General features: G+C 39.9%; 1 protein-coding gene across 7 annotated transcripts; it reads right to left on the bottom strand.

Moving 5' to 3' along the window:
* Nucleotides 1-4,377: 4,377 nt before the first annotated feature.
* Nucleotides 4,378-17,471, bottom strand: ppef1 (protein phosphatase, EF-hand calcium binding domain 1). Of its 7 annotated transcripts, none has more exons than XM_040011843.1 (19): nt 16,690-17,471; nt 16,265-16,372; nt 15,171-15,203; nt 13,092-13,219; nt 12,949-13,009; nt 11,357-11,520; nt 11,152-11,266; nt 10,654-10,700; nt 10,165-10,331; nt 10,019-10,055; nt 9,749-9,898; nt 7,730-7,881; nt 7,384-7,624; nt 7,094-7,279; nt 5,923-6,065; nt 5,657-5,763; nt 5,386-5,549; nt 4,893-4,977; nt 4,378-4,801 (listed from the first exon to the last, which is right to left on the bottom strand). In XM_040011843.1, exons 1-19 carry the CDS (start codon nt 16,730-16,732, stop codon nt 4,572-4,574), a joined length of 2,361 nt encoding a protein of 786 aa, XP_039867777.1. In that variant the 5' UTR covers nt 16,733-17,471; the 3' UTR covers nt 4,378-4,571. The 7 variants fall into 7 exon arrangements, with proteins under 7 accessions (XP_039867777.1, XP_039867779.1, XP_039867778.1 ...); XM_040011845.1 differs by having other exon boundaries at nt 16,265-16,424; nt 16,690-17,470; XM_040011844.1 differs by lacking the exon at nt 15,171-15,203 and having other exon boundaries at nt 16,690-17,470.
* Nucleotides 17,472-17,788: the final 317 nt, after the last annotated feature.

Genomic DNA, 17,788 nt, shown 5'->3' with positions numbered 1-17,788 from the left:
TATGGCCTGTGTCCCTGTTCTTCTTCACCAACATTAGCTTTTTTGTGTGTTGTTTGCTTCTAAAATGCAGTTGAACGCTGCTCTGTCGACACAGTTGTGCTGCTTTCAAATACTGTGTGTAAAATCTGTCAAATTACCGTGGTGCGTTCAAGCGCTCTCCTTTTATCATATAATTGCTTCAAATTTAAGCAAGTATGATAATAATAATAATTTATTATAATTATAATTATGATGATAAAAATACACACTCCTTATTTTTTCTATAATTATAGTTGTTGGAATTGATATTTCTTATATCGTCATTTGTGCTAAAATATATAGATATATAATCATTGCCTTTATGTGTCCTAATATGGCTATCATTATGAAGAAAAGGCCGGACAGTCAGAGGATTTATTTTCAACCATCTAACATTTCCTTTATCTGTGTCTGTGCTGACAAAATGTGCTTTCTTTATTTAGAGTGCAGCTTAGTGCAGAGACGAGCTATGTTACATTTGGAATGGACCATGTTCTGTTTCTTGAGGTGCAAGACTTCACACCTTTAAATGTTCATTTGAGATATGACCTATTGCAAGTCCCTGTTTTTATGTTTAGCAAGACGCTTACGTCTGCTTTTCTGCATACCTCATACACACAGTTTAAGTTCATTGAAAGGTCATATGTGTATGTATGGAATCAGTCAAAGTTGGCTAAGGACAGGTGAAGGCCTGGGCTGACTTCCCTCGCGAGCCACAAAGACAACAGAGCTCTGTCTTGACTTGTTTTGTCGTGCAGTTATTGAGTGTCTCGTTTTCCAGCGGGGTTTGTGCCTAGATAAACCCAACAATAGTTATTTAGACCAACTAGTAAATGAAGAGAAAATGTGTGTATACAACTGATGCCAAAGCAGTTTCTAGCGTACTCTCTATCTCTGGACTCTGGTGGAGACAAGAATACATTTAACTAAACATCTTATAGTTTTGGACAAATAATTTAGGGACCTCCCACTGGACACTTATATTTTACAATTTAAGAAATAATAATAAAAAAATCATCAAATCGTACTGATTACTTAACAGCGCTCATATAACTTTTACATAGTATTATAGTGTGCCAAGGTGACATTTAACGACAACATAACCAATGTTCACTCTAATTTTTTATGTGTCTGAGCGAACACACAAACTCCCTGAGCGATCCCGTGGACCACTGTGAGCGACAGCAGATGCGTGCACTGTGGTCACGCCAGCATCGAATTCATCCAAGTTACATGGTTTATTAAAATAATCAAATTACACCATTTACATTTATGTTAGACTACTTTTAATTAACTGCTTTATCCCACTTACAATGAAAATTTAAAAACATCTTGTTCATGACCTGTGTAGTATGTTAACACTATTAGAAGTAAAAATAACTTGAACTCCAATTTTGAAAACACAACTTTTTTTTTTTTTATTATTTTTTGCTCTGACTTGTATTATGAGTCTGTGGTCTGGGAGAGAGTCCTGTAACTCTCTGTCTGCAAAATACAGTATGTAATGACCAATGCTGGGCAATTAATTATATAGTTACTTCTTCAAAAAAGTAACTCAGTTTTGCAAACAAAGTTTTTTGCAGCTGTTTACCTAAAAATGCAGCCAAGGCGTTTTTTTTAAATAAACATTTCAAACTATTTACAGAACAATCAGCTGTTCTGCATCAAATCTGATGCCACACAAATCATTTGTGCCACTCCAAAAAATAATTTCTGTCCACTATGAGATAAAGGAGAACAACACCCTGATACCTGCAGGCCTGACAACAGGTGATGTATCACTGCTGTAACACCTGTAACATTCAGTAGTCGCCTCATTGTTCTGACACACACAACAAAACTATTGACTACACTACACACTAACTACACAAGATTTGCGCTAAACATCGCAAATCTCTCACATCTCAAAACACCGCCGTCACTCCTAAAACTTCCCCCTCCCTAAACAACTAAATGCCATGTTGCCATATCATTTTTTGATTGGTTGACATGGTACATTTTCGACCAATAGGACAGGGTGGGGGATGTTTTGCTCACATAAGGGGAGTGCTTTCGAGCGTTTTCCTTATAAAACGCCGTTTTTACTGTTTCTTCCCACAGTAAATATAAACAACAATAGTATTCAGGAAGAAAACCAAACATTACATATAATTTTATCATAGCTCTGGTTTTACGTGGCCTATCAACACAACTGGTATAAAGTCCACACTTTTTCCGTCAGTTGTTCCGTCTGTCCTGCTCACATCTCCAATGGTTGTCCACGTTGTCATTAACGTTCACTCCACATCAGCCACGCTGCTTTGCTAGCTAAAACGCCGGCACATAAGGACGCTGTCATAGTCTGTCAACGACGTTGATTAGCTGCGTATATACGAATGTGAATCGCATCATTGGCTGGACTATGGGATAAGGTGGCATCGTTCTAATCCCATACGGGAGCAGCCAGTCACTTACTGACTAGCACTGCAAAGTTTTAATCTTAATTTCAATTCTGGTTAGATTTTTTTTCTGTGCATAGAGACCGTGCCAGTAGTGCGCAATTGCGCACGCGCGCAGTTTAGAGGGAACATTGAACATAACCATTAAAAAAAAAAAACACACTAACAAAACTGAAACACAAATTGTTTAAAAATGTTCGTATCATAAATTTATAAGGTTGGAGGAGCCCAGCCAAAAATAGTCTGTTAATCAAACAAATAAGGACATTGTAGCAAGTAAAACAACTGGTTTTTTTTTTTCTTACTCTAACAATATTGAAAAATGTCAGTCTTGAAGGTGAACAATGAGACCTGCTAATTTATTACAAGTGGACACTATTAAATCTGTCTTAATTAAAATTTGGGGTGTGGTACTAGCTCCTTTCAGCATTTCATTTTGTGACATAGCCAGGAGCCAGTGTCATTCCAGTGAGCATGAGTGAATAATTTAAACATGTAGGCAGTAACAATGTTCCAATCCCTCATAGAGACACAAACTACTCGCCCATCAGAGCTTCATGTTTTGTCCCAAATCCTTCCGGTATACTCAACATGCTCTCTTTTCAACTTTTTAGTTTTCTTGCTAAATATAATCTAAAGTGCTGCTGCACTGGTAAACCTTAAGACACTCGCAGGAAAACATTTCAAAGGTGACGTCAACAAGTTCACATCCATTTTCTATAAGTGACAGGGAGCAAGGTCAGGAATTAGAAGTAATATATTTCTGTGCATTCCCGCCCACAGCCAAAACTTTCCAGTAAAGGTGCTTGTAATCTGTCCACTTTAATGCAGTAACACAAGTACCACAGTCAAGACATCTCGGTTCCTTTTATCTCCTGGTCCCTGGAGTATTATCAATCCAGTCAAATGTGTATTATTAATACATCAGTGGAGATTTGAAATCTCTGAGGCCTGCTCTAGAGTGACCATCAAGACTTTCTAATTAGTGTTGTGTGTTACTGAAAAATTTAGTATTGATACCACACCACATAAAAACAGCCAATAATGCCAATAACAAGATCTTTAACTTATAAGAGAACCTTGTGTGGGGGAAGAACAGTGTATTGTGATTCATGAGATGAATGATCATCATCAATTTGCAAATTCTGAAAACATTTTAGTGAGTTTTACTTTCAACAATAATTATTTAATATAACAAAACACATCTTTCAGCTTCTTGTGTATTTTGTTTTTGTTCTTTGGAGACCTGGAATGTAAATGTGCCTCTCTCCAAAGCACTGAGGTACTTTAGAGAAATTTTAAATTGATGTGACAATCAGCACAAAAAGGTTCAGACATTTTTCCATAGTGCATTCAGTGGGCGTGTTTTACTTTGAAAATCCCAGGGACTTCTTCCTCTTTCTAAATGTATTTCTTGAGCACGGGGATTAAAGTTCAACACCTGAACTTTCTATCAGCTATGAGCCAAACAGAGTTGAACATACACTCTGTCTTAGACACCTGTCCACACTCACACACAAATATTATTTTTATTTTGTTAAGTAAAAAAAAAAAAGAAGCATCTTTTACACCAATACTTGTAAACCTACATTCAGTCAACTTTATTAGGTACAGCTGTACAATCGTTTTCAATCGCAGCATATTTTTCAATTTAATTTCTGTGGAAGAAAATGAATAAAAGTAAATCAAACAGTGCCTGAAGTACACAACGCCTCAAGAGCTTCTTCTGATTTTGTAGCTGATTTTTTTTTTAAATCAGCTCACTGTAAAGGTTTTTTAACTCTATTGTGCTGTTCTTTGAAATATTCATTTTACTAGAGCCAGCAGTTGTTAAGACATTTTTTTTCTCCACAGTCAGCCCCTCTAAAAAGCTGGTGGTGCAATAAAAGACATAATAAAATTAGGGATATATCACTTTATTTAAATCAGCCTTAGATATCGGCATTCCCAGAGCCATACCCCTAACCCTAACCCACACACCACAATTGAGAAATCTGCTAATGAATCATGACCTAATCACTTCCAGTGGTATTGTCTTCAAGTATTCTGAGATGTATATGCTGTCCTTTGTTATATCCTACAGTATCCTACATTGGTACTTCCACAGTTTAGTATTCAGCCTGTCCTCTTCTCTCCATCCATCTTTTCATGCAGTTGCTGATCTTTGCTGTCCAGTTTGTGTACCACTCTAAATGCCTCTAGGAACTCAGTGAAGTCTATACTGCCATCCTTATTAAAGTCAATACTCCGGGCCAGGTCATCAATGGCACTGTCGTCGATGGCAACTCCCAAGTGAGCGCTAAAAAGACGCCAAGTTTGACGAAACTCCTCAATGGAAATCAGACCTACAGGTTAAAACAAACATCACTCACGTACAAGTCAGTTTTGGCTTATTTGAAACATTATCTCGAAAAAGATTTTTTGCTTTTTATTTACCTGAATGATCTTTGTCTATGATGTTGAATATTATCTCAATGTCTGTCCTGTATCTGAACAGAGTTTCAGCCAAATTTGGAGTGACCTGAAAGATAAAAAACAGGAGTCCTTCCAGCTGTGTTTAACAGCAGCAGCGCTGGGAATATGTACTGCGAAGCTAGAAGTAACTCTACCACTAGGGGCAAAATCCCTCCTCGCAGATACAAGTTCGACATTGTAGACAAAAGAACAGGATCAGGAGTAAAATGGACTCGTTTTAAAAGTGCAAATGAGAAAGAACTGCTATGTAAAAAAAAATGCTGTGAAGAGCCTTTCGATAATCTGGATGTTTGTGACTGGATGTTTGTATAATAAGACAAAGGGATGTTTATATTAAGCATATAACTTCAGATGAAAACAGTGACCTTTAAGGGTTTTCCTTCATCTCCTTTTCCCTTTAAGGTCATTTCTCGAGCGAATGTACGTGTTTCTTTTGTACCCCTTTGTTTCTGACCTGCGGCAGAGGAATGCCTGGTCCCATATCCTCGAAGCAGGACTGATACTCCAGGCTGCCATCTGGTGCCAGACGGGCTAAGTGTGGACGAAGCGTCCTCCACGGCAGGTCCAGTCTCAGTACAGACTCCAGAACCAGAGCCCACTCGCAGACCGACACACGACCTGAAGCAAGGCGTGTGCAAATGTAAAAACTCTCCATGTCAGCCTGGGAATCAAACCTGAATATTAAAACATGACATTTATAAGAAAATGGAGTGAGAAGAGAGCACCTGTGTTATTCTGGTCGTACTGCTGGAAGCCGGCCATCAGCTCGGAGCGGTGAGCGAACAGCTTCTCCTTTAAGGCTCTGAGAGCAGAGCCCTCAGCGGCTCGCACTCTGCAGACACAAACGTTAACCTAGACCAACCTTTCTTACACATTTAATAGAATTATAAAATTATGCACAAGATTTTGTCATGATTAGTTTCAGTGCTACTACTCTGAGCATTGCTTCATCGCCCCCACAGTACACAGACACACCAGACACCCGTGTTACCTCTGTGTCAGAGTAAGTTTGCGAGTAGTCCGGCTGACTTGGTACTGGTAGAAGCGGGGCACCAGCTCTCGCCCCAGTTTGACATAGGCTCCTCGGTTGCTTCCCTCCTCATAATAATTGGACGCAGAGAAGATGGTGATCACCTACAATATGGAAATAGACTCAACAAGGCAAAACTTTTAGACAGTGAACAAAATTTTTTAGAATTTTTCAGAATTTCTTTTTTAATTTATTGGAATTTCAATGTATTTTATTTGAAATTATAATGTAATTATATTTACCTACAAATACCTAAAGGTAGGCACACTAGAATAAGAGGTAACAAGTCAGTGCTTCAGAGGAAATTACTATACTGTAAGCAAATTTAAGTACTGTGAAATTTATCTGAAAAACAAACAATATCTCCTCATCTTACATTGTAAATATGTTGTATTTTTCATGGTGTTGGCGGTATTATGAAGTGGATTAATCTCGTCTTGTTACATCTTTACTCAGTATTCATAATGTTGATGCTCATGATGAATGTTTTATTATTCAACTGTCCTTTTACTTTTCCAATATAAATGAAATGACTGTTCCGCCTTAACGACTTACAAGGAAAACTCTCAGGCCTATGTGACCTTATGATGGAGCCAGAGTTAAGCCACTCCATAACACGGCTGGTTCCCCTAAATTGTACAATGTAAGATGGGAAAATATTGTTTGTTTTTCAGCAAAATTAAAGAAATGATGCAGTACAACATTACTTTAGAAGTACTTAAAATGACATACGGTGTAATTTATATCTCCTTTCCTGTACTATATCTAGAATTTAGGCACTACTAAAATTACTTATGCACTACTTAAATGTAATTACATTGTAATTATTGCTTCTTTAATATAAAATACCTTACGTTATACAAAGTTTAAAGTTCCTCATGCGCTATTTAAAATTACTTAGACATTCATTATAATTATTTAAAGAGTACTTATATTTGCTTAGAGTATAATTATTTCTTTAATTTGTGTAAAAATATTACTTATTATCCTCTGACCCGAGGGTACCTACACTTAACTGTAATTGTAATTACAGTGAAATTCCATTTAATTACAGGGGAATTAAGCCCTTAGTCTTGGCCGTATTTTAAAGTGTTAGTGACACATTTAAATGAAATGATTGCACCTTGTGTACCTTTCCATTGTGACAGAACTCGTATCCTTCTTGTTTGCACTCATGTGAGCGGATGAGCAGCTGGAGTCCGTGTTGGAGCAGTAGTCTCTGGGTGACATCAGGGCCAAAGTAGCAGCCTCCACCTCTAAAGGTGTTGGGACTGCAGCCATCTTGGATTTTAGGGTCACTCCACAATATATCCACTATCTGCTCCAGAGTAAAGCAGATAAAAGTGTTGACCAAGACAAAGAAGAAGCTGATCAAATGAGTGGATTATTAAACAGTGTCAATGTGTTCTCTGCTCCTCTCACCTGCTTCCATTCCTGCTCATGCTGCGAAGGTGACGGGAGGGGAACGGAGGACAGGGAGTCCAGGAAAGGCACTTGGAGGACGTTAACAGAGTAAGGCATGCAAGGAGAAGATGGAAAAGCATGCGGGGAGAGGCAGGATGGGGTTCGAGGAGAGCAGAGTGAAGAGGATGACGAGGAAGACGAGGAGGAGGAAGAGGTGGAGGCGGCGCTGTCTTGTCTGCTGAGCCTGCATCGCTTCTTCCTAGAGAAAAAACAAACGAGGCCCTGTAGCTGTTAACAGGAGCTAACTGCACACGGACCTTACTACATAAAAACACATGTAAGTGTCTGTGGGCTGCGGTCACACCTCGTGTTGGGTGTCCTTTGGTTCTTGTTTTGACTGCGACTGCTGCTGGGACGAGAGCTGTCTGTGGATCTCGTTCTTTTGGTCTGTCTGCAGGACTGACTGATGTCCAGGTGCTCCAAACTGCACCTGGGAAATCTCAGGGCTGATTTCACCTATAAGAGGAAGGAATGGGAGGTAGCAGTGAGGTGGAAACAACATGCTGACAAACAGCAAAACGTGAAGACAGAAAAGTAACATAAAAAAAGGGTGGAAAAAAAGGTATATACACATCTTTAGTGCAGTGCTTAGCAAGTACTAAAGGAGTATTTTAATGTAAAAAATAAACAAATAAATCAATAAAATCTACCTTAATGATAACTTTCATACATATTAAAGCATTCTCTGAAATACCTGTGATGACCATTCATGCTCTGTGCTTTCTGCATTTTAAGAGAATAAATGCAATAATTTATTCAAATACAATTTTATTTTTGTGTCATTTTCTTTCAAAACCAAGAGTCCATCATTCAAAATAAAAACAAATAATAATAAAACAATAAAATAGCATAGGTACAGGACAGAGTGTTGAAGGTTGCCATATTAGAAGCATTTAAACATCTTTTAGCATTTGTCTGAGACACGCCAGAAGAAAAGCTCTGTGAAACTGAAACTTCGTGAACGTCACCTGAGCATCAAACAGTGAAGCAAAGTCAAACTACTCTGTATGGGTCCTGCAAAATAAGGTGAACCCTCACAATTTGTTTCTCTTAATCCCTGTGCATGAATTTCCTACTTTTTTAACCCTTCTGCTGGAAACCTGGCCTCCGGTTTGCTGCTTCATTATTCAGCTAATCCTACCGTGAAACACTGCAATGTCACAGAAACCTTCAAAATTTGTCAGGCTAAATATTTTGTTTTTTTAATCAAGCAGGAGTCCATTAATCGGACTTGGAGTAGCAATCTTGAATGCAGATTGATACCATAATAAAAGCCCACAAACTGGGGTTAAAGTGGGCTGGAAGTGTCTGGAAAGGCACTGAGGCACTTTAGATTAATGAGCAATTAAATGTGTCTGCTTGCACCATCAACACAACCTGTTTTACCTCTCATCTCTGTGATGTGTTCAAGGTGCAGATGTGAATAAAGTTTGTTCATGATGGCCTAATTCAGAATCTAATCAGCGCTATAGAGGAGGAGTGAGCATAAACAGAGTAATCATGCAGGGAATTTCAAATGCAACTTTTCAAACAGTTTAACAAACACACAAACAGGTGAACTTCACAATGATGCTGTATGTTGGACTGCAAAGCACACTTTGCTTTTGTTTTCAGTGTTTGGTTTCATCAAGGACACCAAGCATCAAGGAAATCAGCCAACCAGCTCACAAACATCTGCTTAGATCTGAATGAATTCAGTTGGCTAAATCCACATGGAGCAGTGAATATTGGAACAGCAGCAGAGGCCAGCTGATTATAGGTAGCATACAAATAAAGTTTAACTAGAGCTTATGTGACTGATATCTAACATACACATCACACACAGAATCACACTACTCAGGGTTTAGCATCTTGCTTAAGGATGCTTTGGCACACAGACCGGAGGAGTCCGGGATCGATCCGCAACCTTTCCAGTGTGTAAAAGTCCCATTTCACCACCTGAGCCACAGCCACCCCTACTGAGAAGTAGGGAAAGTGATGCCTTTCCCCACACCGCACTCCGACACCCAACCTTAGGGTCTCCCCACCTGCCAAATCCCATTTTAACCCCTATTCACACAGTAGCAGACCTAGAAAGAAGCTACTCTAATAACTTGTCAATAACTGAGCCTTGCAGCTGTTACCGAGAAGCTGCTGAACCAACTCTACAACATGTCTCGATATGCGTCTCAGGAATCTGACTCCTGTTGCCGGATAAAACTACAAACCACTTTTTTCCACGCTGCACACAGCTACATTGTTGTGTGGTGGGTATGAGTGTGTCAGCATGTAAAAAGTTGTTTTTTCTGACCCCTGGTGGCCAAAGCTGATTGATTCCGCTGACCTTGTGTCTCTCTATGGAGCTCAGGAAGTCTAAGTCAGTCTGGTCTGAAATCCCTCCGTGAACGATCAGAATCTTTCCGTCTATAACTGTTGCGATGGGCAGGAGGCTGAAAACATCCTGAAACAGCTGAAGGATCTCACGGCCATGAGTCTGCAAACAGGCGAGAACAGTAATTTAAAATAACAATCAGCTGTGACAGTCACCAAGCTGCAAAGTGCTTACTGAGTTGTGGACATAAAATCAGACTGACGGCATGTATTTGGACTTTACCTTGTACTTCTGCATGACTTCCTTTGTGAACCCGTATCTGAAAAAAGAAAACCACAAACCTTTAAACCCTGATACTCTATTCTCCTCGTGTTCGTGGTGAACCTAGACAGGTAAATATTTTTCACTTCACCCTTTTCTAAACTTGCCTGAGGTTCATTATGTGGTCTTCATGGTTTCCTCGGTTCAGGTGCATGTAGTCTGGGTAAAGCAAAAGGAAGGCAAACAGCAGGATAACCACTTCAACTGACTTTTTTCCACGGTCCACAAAGTCCCCATTAAACACGTACAGTGTCTCTGCAGAGGGAAGGCCATTCTGAGAAAAACCAAAACATGAAAACAGTCAGACCTTCAGCTTTTACTTATTTAACCATCTGAGGTTTGTTGTCATAGAAAACCCCCCTGCAATGACCCTACAGTCTAAAAAATGACTGATGCGTGTCAGTTAGTTGTTCTTTGCTCTCTGACGGGCAGAAGAATTTATTAAAAAATAAAAATTACATATAGTGACTGCTTAGGATTTAACTGCAGAGGGTTCAGTCTTTTATTTATAAAAAATCTACATGAAATCTGATATTGCTATGAGGTAGATGATGCACAAATGATGCCTAAGAAAGCTGTTGTACGGGCAGCCTTACCTTATAAAATATAAGTAGTAAGTCATCAAGTCGCCCGTGCAGATCACCTGTACCAAAAGAAAAAAGTCACTGCAATCAAGAAACTGAAGTCCTGTTGCTTTATGGGTTTACAGAAACGGACTAAAACTCCCTAATCATAAGGATTGCTCCACCTCAGCCTTATGAGTGTGTGTTTTTTCATTTTTGTTACTCAAGTATTCTTGAGTTTAATGACATGCAAAGGTAGGAGGAGGAAAGCTTTGCAAGAGGAGTCAAGTGGCTGATCAGTGTGCAAATAAGTAGGACTTACCTTTCTTGGGAAGCTGCCAGTAAGATACAATCAACTGTTTTTAAACAACCACAAGGCACCATCTCTCATTTAAAAACTACAGAGATCATTTATTTGGTCTGTGCAGTGTAGCATATGCTACAATGAGATTAAAATATATATATTTTTAATTTTTTTTTATGGTCCTGAAAATTTTGAACCTTAAATTAACAAGAGACACTGAGACCCACCACATATAGTGATCTCTTTGTAGTAGGATGTCGACAAGTGGACTATGTTTGGCATCTGTTTGAGGAGCTTTTTGGTCTCATACAGCAGCTGGAGAACATATCTGGCATGGAGAGTCTGTGTGGAAAAAAGCAGTGAGCACTCCAAATCTAAACCACCAGACAATCAGATGTTTAAGAGACAAAGTGAAAGGCTCATATTTGGTACCTGCTGATCCTTAAACGCACTCAGGAGCACATTTGTATCAGCGACGGAGAGAGGAAATGATAGTCTAGGTCCGGTGTAGGACTCTGGAACATGGATCAGGTTGTAGCAGGTTTCTCTGTCTAACCATGGGTCCACCACTGGATCCAGCAGCTGGGAGATCAAGTCTGAAACGCAATTTACATATCATATAATTTATTTAAAATGAAAGCTAGATGTCCACAAACATGAAATCTTATCTTTGTCAAGAAAAAAAATGAGTAAATGGTATATATCTTGTACCTTTTCCTCTATCCTCACCTTTACATCCTTTAAATCCAAAACAGGAATGCACAATATTTGGTTATATGAAAAAATTATATAACAGCTTAAAAAACCTCAGCTATCAATCCTGGTAAATCCACTGTTGTTAATGCCAGCTCACGAGAGATGATGGCTTAGCTGATGCCCTTCTAAGCACCCCAGTGCAAAATGTTTTCTAGGTGGCGCTTTTTAACCTGCTTTAACACGACTATAGGTGCAGCACATCTGCAAGCTGCTTTGCAACCCACCCACCACACAGCTCTTCTTTTTCTGACTTAATCAATGATAAGCTTATCATCAACAATTTCTATTTTGTCTGTACTGGGAGTGTATTGTTGCTTTTCCCCCCTCTCTCTTGTAGTCTTAAACTACAAAAATCTCATATACAGGTGCTATACTATAATCTCATATACAGGTAATATAGGATATACTAAATATTCTTCTCATATTTGAGACCTCACTGAAGTTTCAAATATAAGAACAAATCCCAATAGCCTTTAAATTATGCAAACAAGCAGTGCTGGGACAGATGTCTACCCAGAGGCCCATGTCCCTCTCCTATTGTGATATTTCCTCTATAGTGTCCCTGACAAACAAATATAAAAACACAGATCCTGTACGTAGTAAACAGAGACAGCCTCTGGCCTCTTTGCATCCCTTATGTAGACTTAACGTAAAACCCATGAAGAGGATGTTCAGGAGATGATGAGCAAAAAAAGGGTTTCCCTGAGGATTAGCTTGTCAATGAAACATTATGCTTTTGAGCTGGAAGAGCGGGTCAATACACACTTAAGCCACAGCTGTTTCAGTGCACCACACCGACACATTGGCCTCCACATTCACAGTAGTTGCTAAGCAACAGGGTATACGCAATGGGTTTCCTCGTCTAGATCAAAATATCTGAAGTACAGTGGCATAACAAACAAAATGGTGTTAATTTAAACAATGGGGGTGTTGGAAAAGTTAAAAAGAACAATCATTAAACACCAACTGATAAGAAAACGAATGTTTCTTAAAATTAGGCACATTTATTTAGCTGCTACAGTGTGATAAGTTTGTCGTTTCTGCATACATTAAAACCCAGTGAGATCCTCTCTACATAGCAGGACTAGGAAATTATATTTTATTTCAAAAGGAAGCAAACATTACTTCAGCAGTTCCAAATATTATAGGCAAAAATCTAAGTTTTAGACATGCAAAATAATAATAATAATAATAATAATGATAATAATGATAATAATAATAATAATACACCCTTTTACGCTGTAGATATGAGAATTCTCTCCCCTAACCTGGCCCATTCCCATTCAGCTGAGTGAAGTTGTCCAGCATGAAAGTGAAGAAACTAGAGAGCTGAAAAACCAAAAAGAAACGCATGTTTAAGCTTTATGATACTTCTGAAATTTGCAAAATAGATGCCTGTAGTGAGAGACACCTGCAGCTGGTCTTGTTCCCCGGCGTATTCAATAGACTGAAAAATATTCCAAGTGTACCTGCGTCTCATCTCAAGACGGGCCATGTAGCGCCGGTACCATCGCTGGATCAAAACAGCTGCCTTCATAGCTGCAACAAAATGTTGTATTTTTTTATTTACAGGCTAAGCATGTGAGAAAATACCAGTCACTCTATTAGGCACACCTGTTCAACTGCTCATTGACACAAATATCTAATCAACCAATCAAATAGCAGCAACTTAGTGCATTTAGGTCAAGATGACCTGATGAAGTTCAAACTGAGCATCAGAATAGAGAAGAAAGGTGATGTAAGTAACATGGTATGGTTGTTGGTGACAGACGGGCTGGTTTGAGTATTTAAGAAACTGCTGATCTCTGGGTGATGCCAGAGCTCAGAGGACAATGGCCAGACTGCTTTGAGCTGATAGGATGGCAACAGTAACTCAAATAACCACTGGTTACAATCGAAGTATGGAGAAGAGCATCTCTGAAATAGACGGGCTACAGGTGGCATTCCTGTCAGTTAGGAACAGGAAACTGAGGCTACAATTCAAGGATCACAAAAATTGTTTGATAGCAACATGCTACATGCAGAAATTCAAATTGTAGGGCTAAAATTTGTACCCTTGTGATGGCTGCTTCCAGGAAGACAGCGCACCATACCACAATGCTCAAATCCCAGCTCCCTTGGGATGTGGTGGAACAGAAATGTCACATCATGGATGTGTAGCAGATGAATCTGCAGGTACTGTGTGATGCTATCATCTCAGTATGGATCAAATCTCTGAGCAATGTTTCCAGCACCTTGTTAAATCTATGGCATGAAGAACTAAGGCAGTTCTGAGGGCAAAAGGCGTACCTAATAAAGTGCCCAGTGAGTGTATGTAGTAGCAAACAAAGATGAAAACAGATGAAAATGAAAACGTCTTTGTTAGCTGTCTCCATCTCACCCCATCCCTAGCATCGTCCTCCGTCACACCAACCCTCTGGATGTCCTCCTTCACTACATACATGACCCTTCTGTGGTCTTCCTCTTTCCTACTGCCTGGCAACTCCATACTCAACTTTATCCAATATATCCACCATCCCTCCTATGAACATGTCTGAACTATCTCATCCTCACCTCTAACCTTGTCTCTACTCAACCTGAGCTGTCCCTCTGATGTACTCATTTCTAATCTTGTCACTCTTAATAAAAATTTCAGCATCTTCAATTTTGCCATGTCCAGTTCCACCTCCTGTCATTTTGTCAGCACCACCGTCTCCAAACCATACATCATAGCAGGCCACAAATCACTCCTGACATTGTGCGCTGTCCATTGCTTTGCATGGCTGAACTGGCTCAAATGTTTAAACTTGTGCGTCTTTACTACCTCTACTCCTTGCAGCTTCACTGTTACACCTTTCTTCCTCTCATTCACACACGTATTGTCTTGCTTCTACCTACTTCCCCTCCTCTTCTCTCCAGTGCATGCCTCCATTGCTCCAGGCTCCACCTGCTCCCTCCTCTCATTACAGATCATAATGTCAGTGAACATCATAGTGTATGCAGACTCCTGCCTGAGCTTCATCTCTCAGCAATTCCATCACCGCTTCGAACAAAAAGGGGCTCAGAGCTGACCATGATATAATCCTACCCCTACCTTGAACCCTTGTTCCACTCCTACTCCACATCTCACTGTCCTTCCTACACCACCCTAACATACTTCTCTGCCTCTCCTTACTTCCTCATACAGTCCCTCTCTAGATCCACAAAGAGAAAGTGAAGCTCCTTCTGACCTCTGCATACATCTCCACCAGCACACTCAAAGCAAACATCCCATTTGTAGCGCTCACTCATAGCATGAAACCATACTACTGCTTCAACAACTCATACCTCAGATGCCTATGACTCTTTAGCTGTTATTTACCCAATGTTTTCTTTTTAGTTCTACAGAACTCCACAGGCCACAGGAATCCTCCGTTACTCTTGCAAAATGTAAAAATGCAGACAGACAAGCACACAAACACAGATGCCACATAAGTAAAAGCCTGGCAGTTAAGGATGAGCGGGGTCTTACTCAGAGCCGGGCTGGGAGTCTTAACTGGTTCATCTGCATGAAGGGAAAACTACAATTCAGCGAGAAAACGTGAAACGTGTAATTGAATAAAACTGTGTGCAAATGAGCATATACAGACACACACACACACACGGTATGAGAAATAACAAGACACAAGGGAGGTCGTGTGCAACAGTGGGATTGGGAAAACTAAGCAAATTAAACAAGCTTCTGGGAGCAGCAGCACTCATTAAAGAGAAGAAAAGACAGACTGCAAAGGAGGGAAAGGATCATCTGTCAAAATCAGAGGCACATTTACTGCAGCAAAAAAATAGCTATCATCACCTTGCTGCAGCAGAACAGGTTAGCAACTTACTAAAGCATAGTAGTAGCAGTACTAGCATTACAAAATGCCTTTGCATAAACACAAGCACTCAGTAACAACTAGAGTACACCCTGCAATTTAGGTGAACTGACTGCAGTCATTTTTAATAAGGGGCAACTGTATGTGCCTGATGTGTAATCATTTATTACACTATCCTGTACTCGAGTAAGGGGAAATAAAAGTCTCTGTAAGGGCCCAGAAACAGTAGAGGTGGGTGGATCCATAAAAATAAAAAAAATCGATATTATCACTGGTATCGGTATTGGTACAAGCATGATGGGATCGATACTTTGCTTTAATCTTCTTTGTTCAGTATGTAGCTCACTGAATTATGTTAATCATTTGCTAAGTCGCTGCTTTTCCCTACATAAGCTCTTTATAAGTTAAAAGTATTAGTATTGGTAACATTGGCAGTGTATTTACTTAGTATCGGATCTATACCAAAATTTGCAGTATTACACAGCACGAATAAATATGCTGTTTAACATCACATGAGCTTTGCTTTCCAATTAGTGTTTAACCCCTATGGGGTGTTTTGTGTGTGTGACGTCTTTGCATGTGGGTTTTTCCCACCTTTCACAGGAGGAACAAATCTCTCTGGGGACAGTATATATATCTATATCTATCTCTATCTATATAGATATATAGATTTTTTTTTTTTGGGGGGGGGGGGAATTAATATCCCAATAATCCGGTGTACTCCAGCATTAAACCATCTACACATGCTTACCCTGCTCCAGTGTTTCCCCTTGCTTTTCTGTGGCGACAGAGGTGCCACATCCCATGATGGCTAACAGAGAGGGTCCAGAAGGGCTCACATTAGCCGCTTCTTCCAAAGCTGTTTGGTGGCATTTGGTGACATGACACTGATTGATATGAGAACGTGCTCCCTTTATAGAGACACATCGTTAAAGCAGTACTCGATTATCACGTTGCCTTCAATGTATTCAAACAGTGCAGGATTGGCTTCAACTTACAAAAATAAAACAATACAAAAAAAAGCGACAGTAAGAATTATATTGCTAGTTAATCGAGTCAAATCATACCAAAATAAAATAAAAACGCTGCTCATTGTCTTACTGCGCGTTACCTTTTAGGACAGCATCGTATTCCAACGAGGTGTTTGTTTGGCAAAAATCATCAGTTCAAACCTACCTGTAGCTCTTATCCGCGCGACAGGGTCATGCAGTTCATTCATACCAATAATAATAAAATACGGTTGCGTTCTATATTCCCTTAACAGCTTATGAAATCGATTCGAGCGTAAAAACAGGTCGATATGAGGACTCTGGAGCGTTTCCGGAGCAGCTCTACATGCAACAGGAGCTACTGGTGCAGGAGGAGAGCTCACAGAAGAGGCGGAGGCATCAGGTGGAGTGAAACCTCAACCCGGGAGGGGCCGGTGTTTGACGACTGGGAAGTCTCGTTTTTCCTTTGACAGCGTTTTAAGTTTTCAGATGCAGTTTAATTAGCTTGTTAACCAAGTATGATAAGAAAACTGTATTCTAACTTCTGTCCTCCTGAAAACAAACATACATTTACTCAAAATAGTCTGGTTTTCATCCTAGTTATGACAAGAGAGCCTTTATTTGGGGGCAGCCTGGAAAAATCCTCCCACCAAGACACACTTGCACTTAAGGTCATGCCAAAGCATTTCCCCAGGGTTAAGGTCATGACTTCGCCATTTCAAAGGATGGATTTTTCCCTTTAAGTTTACTGATGTTTGAACCATATTGTTGAATCATCCAGCCTCTCCTGACACTTCAGATTGGGCTGAGAAAGCAGCTGTAAAAACCTACTTCAGGGTTTCTAAGCCACTTCAGTGTGAGGATGTTCATACAAAACAGTATCATTTTGTTTTTGTAGTCAGTGATCCTGAAGCCCGTTAACACTGATAGTGTTATAGTGATCTCGCCACATACCACAGGGTGAGGTAGTCCAGGCCTCGAGGGCCGGTGTCCTGCAGGTTTTAGATATCACCCTGGGTCAACACACCTGAATCAAATGATGCATTCATTACCAGGCCTCTGGAGAACTTCAGGACATGTTGAGGTCATTTAGCCATTTGAATCAGCTGTGTTGGCTCAAGGACACACCTAAAACCTGCAGGACACCGGCCCTCGAGGCCTGGAGTTGCCCACCCCTGACATACTACATTTCCAACCATAAATCTGAGCATACACACTTTCTGTCAGTCCTAGTCTTTCATCTACCAGCTGTTAGGGTTAATTACCTAATACTTTTACTTTAATAA

This window comes from Simochromis diagramma, unplaced genomic scaffold (assembly GCF_900408965.1).
Source record: "Simochromis diagramma unplaced genomic scaffold, fSimDia1.1 OVJJ01000603.1, whole genome shotgun sequence".
Lineage (NCBI taxonomy): Eukaryota > Metazoa > Chordata > Actinopteri > Cichliformes > Cichlidae > Simochromis > Simochromis diagramma.
The sequence above is the reverse complement of the archived record's forward strand: the minus strand, read 5'-3'. Positions and strand labels throughout refer to the sequence as shown.